Below are 12,797 nucleotides of genomic sequence, written 5' to 3' on the forward strand. Positions count from 1 at the left end.
TTTTTGTCAACAGTTTATTTTTTTATGCTGTTTAGGACGTCAATTATGAAAATACTTCTCCCATACAACATTCTTCAACGTGAAATGTTGAAGATGTTCAACATAAGAACATCTTCAACATAAGATGTTGACCATAAGATGTTAAAAAGCTTATGTTTAACATCCTGCAAAATTATTTTGCAGGATTTATGTTAATCTTGCAGATCAAGATTTTATGTTTAAAATCCTGCCAAATTATATAAGATGTTCAACATCTTGTGAAGGACAGTATGTGTGAACGTACAACATATGACCTGTTGGACCGTGAAACATCTACTCACGGCTTCAGCAAGTAATCAACTAGGAGAACTGATTTAGGGCAGCCCTATATCCTCTATATTGAATTTGTTTTTATTATGTCTGAGATTGTTAATTGTTGTGTTTGGGAGCTTGTGTGATGTGAGGGGTAAGCTGGAGGTTCAGGTCAAATACAAGTTCAATTCATACAGCAATTCAGTTTATTTGATGTGTGTGTGTGTTGTTCGCACTGCAGCGAACAGAGACTCCAGGGATACCAGCAGCACAAAGAAGGCACAAAACCTCCTGAAACAGAAACTTAAAAAACAAAAGAGATCTGAACCAACAGAAATACAGAGATATACGGATGAGAAATTGTCACAGAAAGGAATAACAAGCATGCATTGACTTTGTATTTTTACCAGGAGAAGCAACATGCAGACACAGAAAGGGAAACCTGCTCACCAAGTTGACATCCAAAACCAGAGCCGCTTGAGGCTGTGTGGGACCCAAATTCCAGTGCACATTATTTCTGAAATAAATAGACATAATTAAACTGTGGAGACGAAATATGACTTACTCGTTTTGGTGTGACAGATGTGTGTGGAGTAGTACAGCAGACTCAGCAGTCAGAGAGGAGCTTCCATCTGTCATTTATTTATTGATCGTTTTGAAGACACGAGGAGCAGAAATGAGTCATCCAGCAACAGTAAATTACATATGTTAACATAAATATTAATGAAATTTTTCCTCAGTATATTACTTGAACCTCAAGCAAATAAAAAGCTGCAATTTTGTAAATTGAAAAAAAAAAAATTTGCTCAAGTTTTGTTTTTAATATATTTGAGGTTTTAGCTATAATTTATGTGAAATGGCCCTTTACCTGAAGCAGCTTAGCTTGCACATGCCTTGTCCTGGCTCTGTTTCAAATCCACAATGTGTACTGTACATCAACAATAAGAGCATGAGGAAACTACAAAATGATGCAAGAAGGCTTTAAAAATGCAAAAATAAGAAATGATTTAAGACTATCAAGATTTAAAAAAAAAAACTGAAATTAGAGTTTGGAAAACCAACGCATATAAAATAAATGAATAAACATTAACAATGACACAAAAACATACACAAAACTATTCTCCAAAAACCATAATGACACACACACAAAAAAAATTTGAGAAACACAAAACAATGACATTAAAATGACTACCATATTTTGTCTGCTTGTATAGCACCTTATCCCTGAAGAAGGCCCTGCTGTTCGCTGGCCAGACACTGCTGACTGGTTACATAAAGGTTACAAAATAACCAAGCAAAAAATAAAATAATAATAATTTTTAAAAAATGCTGAAAAGATCCACACACAAAAAACCCACAAACTGCATGACACAAATCAAGAACAGGGAGACGCAATATCTCAAAAAAGAAATGAATAAAAGTAAAACTAAAAAATACCCCAAAAACACAATAAACACAATTCAACCTATAAATATTAATAAAAATAACAGCAAACAGAAAGACAGACATTCTCAAAAACAATCACAGGCGAGTGACACATGCCAAAAAACTCACAGCACACCGCACAAGCACAAAGAGAAACGTAAATCCTGCCAAATAATCCCAGAAACAGTCGGTCGATTAAACGAGATCAAACTCAACAAGACAAGTAATCCGTCAGTGTTTGTGTCCACATATCAGCCCCAGTCATCCCCACCGTGTTATGATGCTGCTCATCTTCTGGAGCTCGTCAGCATTCAGAGGGAACACGCTCTGCCTCAGAGGGCAATTATGTCTGCAGAAAATTAGCATTCAACCTGCACCAGTGACATTATGCGAGTGTCTGTCTCAGCATGAGGCACCCAGGGTAATCAATATCTATTAGTCGTCCCATCTGAAGAATTAGATTTCACCAGTGGATCAACCTGCCTCCACCTCCTCCACATCGCCTCCCTGACTCCACGTCAAACATTGGAAGATGACTGGACATGTCATGCACTGATGTCGGCCGCCTAATGAAAGAGATCATGTTGAGCTCAAACCACTATGGGAGGCAACCCGATCCACCCCGGGGGAGAGGGGAGCTGGGAGCTGTTCTGGAAAGAGGCCAGCAGGTGTCAGGCTCCCACCAGGGGAACAAGAGGAAACAAAAAACAAAAAACAGTGAAAGTCAGGGACATGAAGCCCAGAGAGCTTTTCAGGTTTTATTTGAATTTGTACAGAGATGAACAGGAGAGAATGGCGCGTTTGTGTCAGAAAGCAAGAGTCGATTCTTTCAGAGCTGCTTTTGAGTCGATTCTTCTTTTGAACGAGTTCAGCGAATGAGAAAGAACAAAAAAAAAAAAGAAAAGAAGAAGCTTATAGTTTACATACTTGGAACAATGTTCGTATAAAAAGCGCTTCAGGTGAAAAAAAAAAAAAGGTTTTGGTTCAGTTTGCTGAGACAGACAAATTCAACAGAAAGTAAGAATGAGAAACACATTCTTAAACAGATGCATCAGTGTGTGTTTTTTTCTTCTTCTTCTTCTTCTTCCTTTTAGCTCGTTGCAGAACTTTTCTTTACAGTCTGAAGTGAAAACCTGAAGGGGTCGCTGTGCTAAGTGCTCGTTACTACGTGCTGCGTTTGTGACACACAAAGACGAATTGAAACTTGTTTTAGTTTTGGTGTTTGGAAATGTCGTCCGTTTAAAGTGCTTCATGACAAACACGGTGTACAAACCCAAGATAAATTACAAATACATGTAAAAACATATTCAAAGATGCAACAGAATCTAACAAATGAGTTTTTTTTAACTTAATGTCATAATAAATACAAGCATTGCACATTGTCACATGACATATATATATATGTATATATATATTTGTATGTATATAATGTAGTATTTTTCTCTTCAGAGTAGTGAAAGAGCAAACAGTTTCCATTCGTTCCTTGGTTTGAGCTTCACAGCTTCGGATCAGCAGTCCTCCGGTTCGCAGCGTGAAGCTCACGTTTCCTCTTTAACACAAGAGTCCGGTTCTTTGGAGGAGAGGCCGCGGCCCAGTCCGTCTCCTCCGGAGCCTTGATGGATTCTCTCAGAGGTGTATCCACACAGCAGCAGCAGTCCCAGGGTTCCAGGTGGGAGACGTGAACACATGAAGGCTCTCGAGGCCGGACCTGTGAGTGTGTGCGTGTGTTTCCTCGGGCTGCTGGGGTGCGCTGGCACTAAGGGGGCAGCAGGGGCGGCTTGAAGGTGCAGGCTCCGGTGCACTGACGGGGAGTGAGCATCTTGCAGGAGAAATGGTGAAGGGCGTCGTGAGCTTCTGGGGGGGAAGGAGTCCGTCGGTGAGGACATGAAGGCGAGAACAACAACAAAAGTTCGATTAGCGACCGGTTCTATTTTAATTCTGACATGTTAAACGAGGGGTGTCCAAAGCGCGGTCCCGGGGACCCGTTTGTGGCCCTCTGAATAATGACACTTCGCTCGTTGCAAACCTGACTGACCAGAGCAGAAGGTTGAGAAATTACAGCAAACGTGTTTGAAGAAAGAGCAAAACTCCACCTGTTTCAGGTGACAAATGACCGGGAAATTTCAGAAGTTAAAATAAAAGAAAAATATGTCCACTTTCTTTCTTCCATTAAAACAAACCATGTTCAGTTTATCTCTTGAGCATTTAAAAGTAAAAAAAAGAAAGAAAAATAATATGACTGATGAAATATAAAATTTGTGTTTAACTTTTTAATTAAATCTTAAATTTAAGTACTTTAAACTTGTCTCATACGACAAAATGTTACAACACCTCTAGAAAATATCAGTGTACGGAGTGGAAGTCTAATCTTTCGATATATATGTTAAGACCTAAATAAACCTAAACCGAGGTCTGGATTTGACTCCTGGCCTTAAATACTTTACAGATAGAAGCTGTCCTAAACAGAAATATTACATTTGTTTTTGTTAATATCACATATCTGAGTGATGAAATATCAGCATCTGCAACATCTGTCCTTCATCTGTTCTGCTCCTCGGCTCAGGAGAAAAGCTGAAAACTTGGTGAGTTTCCTCACACCTGCGTCATACCGCTCACTTCTCCTTGTTTTAGCTGAAAACTTTGCCACTTTAAAAGGAACAATTTAATTTATGTTTGAATTTTAACTGGACTACTCTAATGCAGGAATACATTTTGATCTCAACCGTTCCACTGGAGCTCTGGCTGGGTGTTTAGTGACCTGCTGGAGGTGAATCTCTGTCTCAGTTTAGAGTCTTCGGCAGCTGTTAGCTGATTTTTATCCAGAGAAGAATAATAACTTTTTAAAAATCAGTCAAAAAACTGATTTTTCTTATGCTTTAGCTGTTCTGCCTCTCTTGGTCAAGAATGAAGCTTCATACTTTCAGGTAAGTAATGGTAGCAGTGTGGAAAAATAAGGAAGGTGTAGTCAAGACATGCAAAGGGCCAAATCCACGGTGATTAACACTTTCCAACCAACTTGCTCTTGAAGGGGGACCTTTGATTATTTTATTGTATTGTATTTTATTTTATTTTAGTGAGGCTTGTGCTTTCCTGTCTGTGGACATAAGAGTTTTAATGTTTTAGCAGATTAAAGCGTTTTTTCACCTGTTATTCAGAAACGACGTCGACTGGCAACTTCGATTAATCGTTAGGCTCCAAATAATGTCAGTGTCATTCATTAATTTTTGTCACATACTCGGGTTTTATAAACTAATCGGACAGACTTTTTCATACATGGTTTCTTTCAATACCAATATTGTTTAGCGATTTTGCAATGCAACCACCTGAACCGTGCAAGTACAGAAAGTTTAACCATTAAACAATTATTCTTTTAAACTTGAGCTTTCAGATTCTTTTCCTTTCTTTAGTCGCCCAGTTTCTTCTTTTTCTTAGACAAAGAATAACAAATTTTATTATATTAAAAAAAATGGGAGAGTTTGTTCCTCCTGTCAACGGGAGTCTCAACAAAGATCTTGAAGCTCTGTTGTTGTCCGAAACGTCGACCAAACCCGTCATAAAGTTCATCTTTCCAGCTAAGCAGGTGTTATTGTGAGAAAACAGGGTTTGTTTTTCCCCAGTTATGAGATGATTATGATTTCACAAGAAATGACCATTTTACTCCATCCAGTTTCATCGTTCAGCATCAGTACCATCGCACATGGCAGTGTTTTAGTTGGCTGGATTTTATGAAATATTTGCTGCTTTTTGGCTTTTGGTGGAGAAACAGCACTTCTTTTTTTATAATGGTATCTAATTAACGTGTAAATAAATATAATACCCAAAGAGAAAGAAAAAATACAATTGATGTAATTAAAAGGGAAAAATTTTAGCCAAGTAGTACATACTTTAAAGCAAATGTCACCAAAGGTGTAACAGAATAGGAGCTGATTAGAATTTTTATGCATCTAATGAAGCAGTGGGAAGTAGAGCTGACTCTCCACTGGGAGCCGGAACAGCAGCTCAGAAGAAGAAGAAGGAGAAGAGATAAGGTGATGGAATCAGACAAGCACCAAAAATAAGAGGAGAAATCTGTCATAATTGGTTGTTTTGTATGTTCATCTAATGACAGCTGCCACACTTACAATGATCACATTTTGTTTAATTTGGTTTATAAATTGCACGTGGTTTTTGCAATATTTTCCCCACGCAGAAACACATTTTGATTTTGAAGGGAAATGAATGATACACCGATTAGCTAAGCTCAGGTCAGATCTCAGACATTCAATTTCCTGTAAAATAATAAATAAATAAATCACTCTAAACAACTGATGGGGTGATTTTATTAAATCAGATTATCTTTGTTTGAGCGTTTTTTTTCCCCCTTCACAATAAAAATACTTTCCAGCCGTTATAAAACAAAGGAATAAATATTGTAGTGCTTTCCACTACTACGAGTACCGACTGGAGACAGGCTTGAAAAACAAGAGGCTGCACTTTAACTCTTCCTTACAGTAAATACTGACCACTGAGATGCTGACTGAAAAATAATAATAATAATTTTAAAAAAGTAGCACTTGCATATTTATTAGAGCTTGTGGGTAAAATGTGAATATTGTTTTCTCCCTGTGGACCGGATCAAGTTTACCTTTCAGCTTCTGCTGTATTGCATAACGAGCCTTTCTCTCTTGGTCCAACTCGCTGCACAAAGTGTCTATTAAAAATAAAAAATAACAAGAATAAAAGAAAAAATAAAGAAGTAAAATAACTGGTCAAAAAGGATTACTGAGGAGAGTAAGAAAAATAAAAATAAAATCGTGAGCATTATGTGGAGGAGTGTAATGTGCGCCGTTTGCCCCTGTGGTATTTAGAGTGACCCCTCTGTGTACTTGAACCCTGTATTTAAACGACTGTAACATTAAACCAATCCTTTAACGGGTGGCATTAGTTGATGTCTACTGCATGTAACCGATACAGAGCTACATAATGGTCTGTCTATTCAATTTTCCAGAGCATGATTTAGGAGAAAATAACATTTGCAAGCAAAACAATGTGGTTTCAGTTTTCACCTTTGGATGTCCATTAATCCCCTCAACCACGGCACAAAACAATAAATAAAAGTGGAGAAAAAAAACAACTCAACTTCATGTGTTAATTTTTCAAATATGCAAGTGTCACTTTTTCCTTTTATGAGCATGAGAAGCTAGCTGGATTAACCAAAAGGAGTTGTGTTACTTTAACTTAAGGGAGGACCGATCTGAATCTGCTTGCCAAAGAGACCCACCTCGAACAATCTGCAGCTGCTGGACCATCTCCTCTCTGTAGGAAAGCTCACGCTTCATTTGATCCTGGAAATTATCTGAAGAGAACAAGGAACCTCATCGTATGGATAGACGACTCGTTCTGCGTCTTGATTTGTTTTTTCTTTCTAACAACTCTTAGCTCGCTGAATACACTCACTTTTTGCCCCTCATACCTTTCAGATGCTGAAATTCTCTCTCCAGCTTCTTCCTCAGCTCCACTTGCTCCACCAGCTGCTTCTGCAACTCCTCTGGAAAGAGACATTAGCATCAAGACGGATGATCCCATCGCATCTCCACATACTAATACAGTTAAACACACACACACACACACACACACACACACACACACGCACACACACACACACACACACACACACACACACACCTGATCAAATTCACATCCTATTTTTTTCTACTCATAAGGATCTGTTGGAGCCCGCGCAGTAAAGCGACTTCAGGTGTGTCTCCATCCTTGATAACAACCATTGCTCCCCTCTCTCTCTCTCTCTCTCTCTCTCGCAGGCTGCCGCAGTAATTGCCATGCATTGCCTGGAGGTGGAGACGATAATAACGGAGTCCCAGGGTTTTTCCAAGCGTTGTAAAATAATTAGCTGCCGCGCCTCGGGGTTATGGCTCTGTTCGTTAAAATATTAATAGCCTCTAAACGATTTCCCCTTACAATAATAAGTCAAAACTCCTACATCTCGTGATTAAGTGGTTAACAACTATGGAAACACTGTAGGCCTATAAAATGCAAATTCGCATTCGGGAGACTCGGGCGCGTGCGTCTTTAGCGGCTTCATTTCAAATCAGGTGGAAATCTGTGAGTTAATTTTATTCACACGCGCGCTGGATTTGTTTAAATCGCTAAGGGGCCCCAGTTTCGCTTCGTAAATGTAAACGATCAAAAATAAAAACGAGGAAATAAGATTAGCCCCGTTCAAATTGTTGCTACGTTGTGAATTATTGCGGATAATGTGTTAACTTTAATATTGTGAGGCTTAAAGCGCTTCCTACCTTTGGCCATATTCTCCAGATCTCTCTCATGGACGCTGATGTCGATGCGTAAAGCTCCATCACCTGCAAATAAACCATTAAAAATAAATCACATAAATTTAAAATAATGCCTTTATTAAAAAAAACAACTAAAGAATTTGATGATTTCAAGCTTTTAGTTTTAAACAATTAATCGTATTTATCGGGAAATACACAAGAGGATACTTTAAAACCTTGTCTGTCCTTCTGCTCTGGGTAGGACGCTGAACCGCGCTGCGTTTGTATTTCGGTCATGTGATGGACGCCTGGACATAAGCAGGAGGACAATTGTCTTGGCTTAAAAGGCTGCTCAAAATGTGCTCGAATAAACAGCCGGTAATGAATTGGATCAATAATTTTACCGCTGGGTCTGCTGGACTGCTTGGAGCCGTAGGAAGGAGGCTGGTTCAGGAGGAGCACCGGGCCGTCCTTTTCATGTGGGTACACCTGCAAAACAGACAGCAATTACACGCTATTTGCGGCGGTTCTTCACATAATTGCAGCCATTCAGGGGGCGAAAAAAGGAAAAAAAGCGAAAAAAAAAGCTTTGTTTTTAAAAATAATAATAATAATTAAAGCTTTTTATTTAAAATTATGACTAGTAAGTGTTGGCCTGTTTGGGCTATAATTTAACCTGTGATCCAAAATTGACCAGGTTCGTTGAAATAATAATAATAATTAAAAAAAACGTCGTTGTGGTTGTTTAAAATATATGTTATATTTAAATAATAAAAATAATAATAACAGTCCTGCTTCCTTGCTCAAGAGCAGGTCATTTTATCTCTGTTTTGTAAAGTGCAAAGGCCAATTGCCTTTGATTAAGTCTATGCTGGTCACCATTTCTATCATATTTACCCCCGCTGCTTCAGTCCAACTTTCCCTCCGGGGATCATTAAAGCTTCATTTCATCCAATCTCACCTCATGAAGAGGGGAGCCGTTGCGCATCTGCCGGTCCTCATCCGACGAGCCCTGCGGTGATGCCCCAGATGCCCCGGGGCTGGAGGCGCCGTCGGGCCGCTCCTGGGCCTCCTCGGCAACAGAACAGACCCGCTCGAGAGCGGGGGAACCCCGCGGGTCCCCACCGGGGGAGATCAGGATCGACTCCTCTTCCTCTGGACCCCGGTTGGACTCTACGTCCACGTCCGGGTCGTCGTCTTCGTCGTCCACCACGCTGTCCCTGTCCGGAGAAGCCGACCTGTAGCTGGAGCTCTCGCTGATGAAATCCGGGGACAGGTAGCCCGGGCGCACGCCGAACCCGTCCCGGTTGCCGTAGAGTTTGGCGATGGTCTCCGCGTCTTTGACCACGGGCCTGAAGGCCGAGATGTAGCTGATCTTCCTCTGGGAGGCCTCGTCCCCGGACTTATCCTCGTCGTTCCTGGTGGAGGAGGATTGGGAGCTGGGGCTGCGCTCGTGGTGGGGGTGCGGGGTTGTGTCTTTGGGTGTGTTTGCGCCCCGGTCGCTTTGGTCAGACAGGTCCAACTCAGCTTGCCGGACGCCCGGACGCTCTGCCGGAGGCTTGGGCGGGGAGCCCGGATAGGGCGGCATGGGGAGCCCACCGGCTGCGGGCCAGAACATGGGGAAAGCTGGGTAAAGGGTGTCCTTTGCGCCGGGCCAAAACACCCCGGGAACACCGGGCTTGCTACCGTCAGTCACCCCGTCGCTCTTTTTCTGACACAGCCCGTAGCTGGGGAAGCCATACGGGTGGGGAGGGAACAGGGGTGGGGGGATCTTCTGGAGCATGCCAAAGCTCTTGCTGGGCACCGGGATGACCGGGTAGCTCCGCGCGCCGCCCGCCAAGCTTAAGTTATTGCTTCCCTGCTCCTCGTCGCACCGTAAAGTTTTGTGAGGGATCTCAGGGGAGCTAGTTGGAGCCAAGCTGGACGAGGCCTGCGACTTCAGCGACGAGGACATCCCCGACCCGCTCATGGGCAGAGTCCTTTTCCTACTCCCCCCGTTGAACATGGCCTTAACGTCCTCCCACGCGTGGTTTATATCCTCAGACGGCTTCTTTTCCGTCAGTTTCAGGTGTCGTCTCCACGAATTGAAGTTTGCCGCGTCCGGCTGCAGGTACTTGGACTCCGGGGTGCGGTGGGAGTGAAAGATGAACTTGTTCGGGGAGAAATACATGTTGCAAAAGCTGCATTTGATGCACTTCGCCCTGGAGCTGTTGTATCTGGCGGGGATGAAGCTGCCTCTGCAGCCCCACGCGCAATCGTGTGACACGTCAAAGGCGAAATTCTCCGGCAGCTTCGGGGGGCTGTGCGCCCCCAGGAACGACTTGCAGAGCCGCTCGGCCTCCCGTTTGGTGATCATGCCGCAGCGCCTGGACGAGATGGGCATCGCCCCGGCGCGCCGCAGGAGCTCCAGCTGGACGGGCGTGCACTGCACGCAGGTGATGCCCAGAGCCACGCGGCGGTTGTGGATCTCGTTGTAGCTGTAGTTCTTCAGCAGGGTGTTGGAAATCTGCGCCAGGCAGAGTCTCTCTTTCCCATCTATGACCAGAGACACGATGGGCACCCCGTACAGGGAGGTCTCACTCACTTGGTTCGGTTTGAGGGAGTTTGGGCTGGAAAAGCTCTGAGCGTCCTGCTTCAAACTCGGGGAAGAGCTGGCGTCTCGTCCCGCGTCTCCAAGATGTCCGGGCATCGACTCCATCCCTGGAAGCCTGACGGTCAAAGATGAAGTGCTGAAATTTAGCTTAGCGGGAAAAAGGTGTACAACTATTTTTTTTATAGGTATATAGAAAAAAACAACACTAAATGTAATTATATCAATTATTTAATCATAAGCATTTTGTTTTTGCCAATTTAAATCTAAATAAGTAATCAATATGCAAATAAAAACACTAATAATTCCATTAATACGAAATTATAATAATATTAATAATTATTAGTAATAATAATAATAATAGTTTAATAACTGCGAAAGTGAAATCAGTCTGAGCCCTTCTTCTGCGCGTCCGGCCTCCTCTACCGGATTTCTTTTTTCTTTCTTTTCTTTTTTTTTTTTTGGGTGACCTCCTGCGTGGAAGGAGGACCTCTCCTGCTCCCCTTATCTTCAAATCGGCTCAGCACTTACGGAGCAGCTACTTAAGAGTCACATAAGATCCTTACACACGGAAAAGGACAGAAGGAGAATGCAGCCTGAGCTGCGCCAATGCGCTTAGCGGAGAGGAAAAGAGCAACTGTAAGCTGCTTTTCTGGTAATTACACGGATCCAAGCGTGCGTCCCCGCATTGTTAATAAAAGACCAGCCCTATATATAATTAAAGCTTCAGTGCAGATTAGCCTCAGACAGTAGCCGGGAATTAGGTTGGAGCGGGCCTCTCTCACGTTCACCTGCGCCTTACTGACGGCGTAATGTAGGCCGCGGAGATCTCTCATGCAGGTTTTTCATTAAAGTTTAATGGCTGAGTAACAGTTTTTTTTTTTTTTTTTTTTTAGAATCAAAATGCACGCATGCTCCAAACTCGATTCGTGCTTGAGATAGCAACAAAACACATCTAGACACTGATATGTTTTTTTTCTTTTTAGTTAATTGAATTTAAAGAGAAAAAATTTTATGAAAATAAAACGACGTACCTTTCTCTCCCGAAAAAACACCCCAGCGATGATCAGAGTGGAAAAATAATAAAACAAAACAAAAAAAATAATAATAATGAGAAGGAGATGAAATTTCAAGATTAATGTGTCCGAATAGAAACGACGATAAAAAAAAACAGAGGACAAAACACCGCAGAGTGTGAACTTTATGTCAGTTGGCTGAAATGCGTGAAGCAGCAGCAGCGGCGCACAGGACCTCCATCCTGTTGGAGCTCAGGGAGGTGAATGGCGTGTAGACAGGAAGCACATGGCACCTCTCTCCTCCTCCTCCTCCTCCTCCTCCTCTCCCTGCTGTCATGCTGATGTGTAATAGCTCTCCCTCTCTGCCTCCCCTCCTCTAACGCACACATAAACACACGCTGAGCTGCACGACACTTTGGATAATTCACAATTTTTGACTCACAAAGATGATAGAGGGATAATTCCCAATTAAGCCCCCGCTGACCCCATATTGGGAGAAATTTGGCCTTGAGATTATCGTTAATTCCTGCTAATTCGAGTCAAATAAACAAAAAAAAAAAAAAACGAATTATAAGACAGTTTATCAGAAATGTATAGCATCTACGGAGATGCAATCAAGTGGGCAACATGTCAAGCGGCTCCTTTAAACTCTACTTTAGTGAGGACCCTCTGGAGGCCCCGCTGGGGTCAAACTGATCATAGCATTTCATTTGCATTAAGGATCAGCTCGGTTGCGATTGTGCATCTTGCGTAATTTGCTCCCAGAGTCAAAGCGAGTTGCAGCACGCGTTGCGCTGCGGAGGGCAGAAAGAACACCAAAAAGGCCCAGGATTATTTATCAAGTTACTCGGCCATCTGTCAGGTTTCCACGCTCGCCACGCATAAAAACCGTCTGCAGCTTCAGGGATATAAAAAAAAAGAAAAAAAAAAAGAAAAAAAAAAAAGAAAAAAAAGAAAAACGGAGGCTGAAAGGAAGGATGGATGCTAATCTAAGACAGATGCGTGGAAATTTAAGCAGGTTGAGTTTTGACTTATTGCAAATAATAAACTGGATGAAGCCGGTTAATGTTCCCCATCGACATGAACCACAGTGAAGAAAATGTTAAAAGGTGAGGTCGTTTTAGGCGGTTTTTTATTCGTATGAAGACACTCTATTGATATGAAATGCAGGGGTGTCCCTAGAAAGTCTTTCAAAGGGGTGAT

At 42.2% G+C, this 12,797-nt stretch overlaps 1 protein-coding gene across 9 annotated transcripts in view; it reads right to left on the reverse strand.

Moving 5' to 3' along the window:
* Positions 1-236: 236 nt before the first annotated feature.
* Positions 237-12,797, reverse strand: part of LOC103462106 (SKI family transcriptional corepressor 1 homolog-B) — a 26,210-nt gene continuing 13,649 nt past the window's right edge. For 2 of the 9 annotated variants that reach the window (XM_008404634.2, XM_017303797.1), the window contains exons 2-9: positions 8,950-10,696; positions 8,393-8,477; positions 8,225-8,296; positions 8,013-8,075; positions 7,169-7,243; positions 6,977-7,051; positions 6,341-6,406; positions 2,441-3,570 (exon numbers count right to left, since the gene is read on the reverse strand). In XM_008404634.2, coding sequence (XP_008402856.1) covers positions 3,473-3,570; positions 6,341-6,406; positions 6,977-7,051; positions 7,169-7,243; positions 8,013-8,075; positions 8,225-8,296; positions 8,393-8,477; positions 8,950-10,686 — 2,271 coding nt within the window. In that variant the 5' untranslated portion in view covers positions 10,687-10,696 and the 3' untranslated portion in view covers positions 2,441-3,472. Of the gene's footprint in view, positions 595-741; positions 809-2,440; positions 3,571-6,340; positions 6,407-6,976; positions 7,052-7,152; positions 7,244-8,012; positions 8,076-8,224; positions 8,297-8,392; positions 8,478-8,949; positions 10,697-10,951; positions 11,586-11,612; positions 11,854-12,797 lie in introns of those variants that run through there. The other 7 variants (XM_008404633.2, XM_008404635.2, XM_017303798.1 and 4 more) reach the window with 7 other exon arrangements.

This window comes from Poecilia reticulata, linkage group LG3, assembly GCF_000633615.1.
Source record: "Poecilia reticulata strain Guanapo linkage group LG3, Guppy_female_1.0+MT, whole genome shotgun sequence".
In the NCBI taxonomy this organism is placed as follows: domain Eukaryota; kingdom Metazoa; phylum Chordata; class Actinopteri; order Cyprinodontiformes; family Poeciliidae; genus Poecilia; species Poecilia reticulata.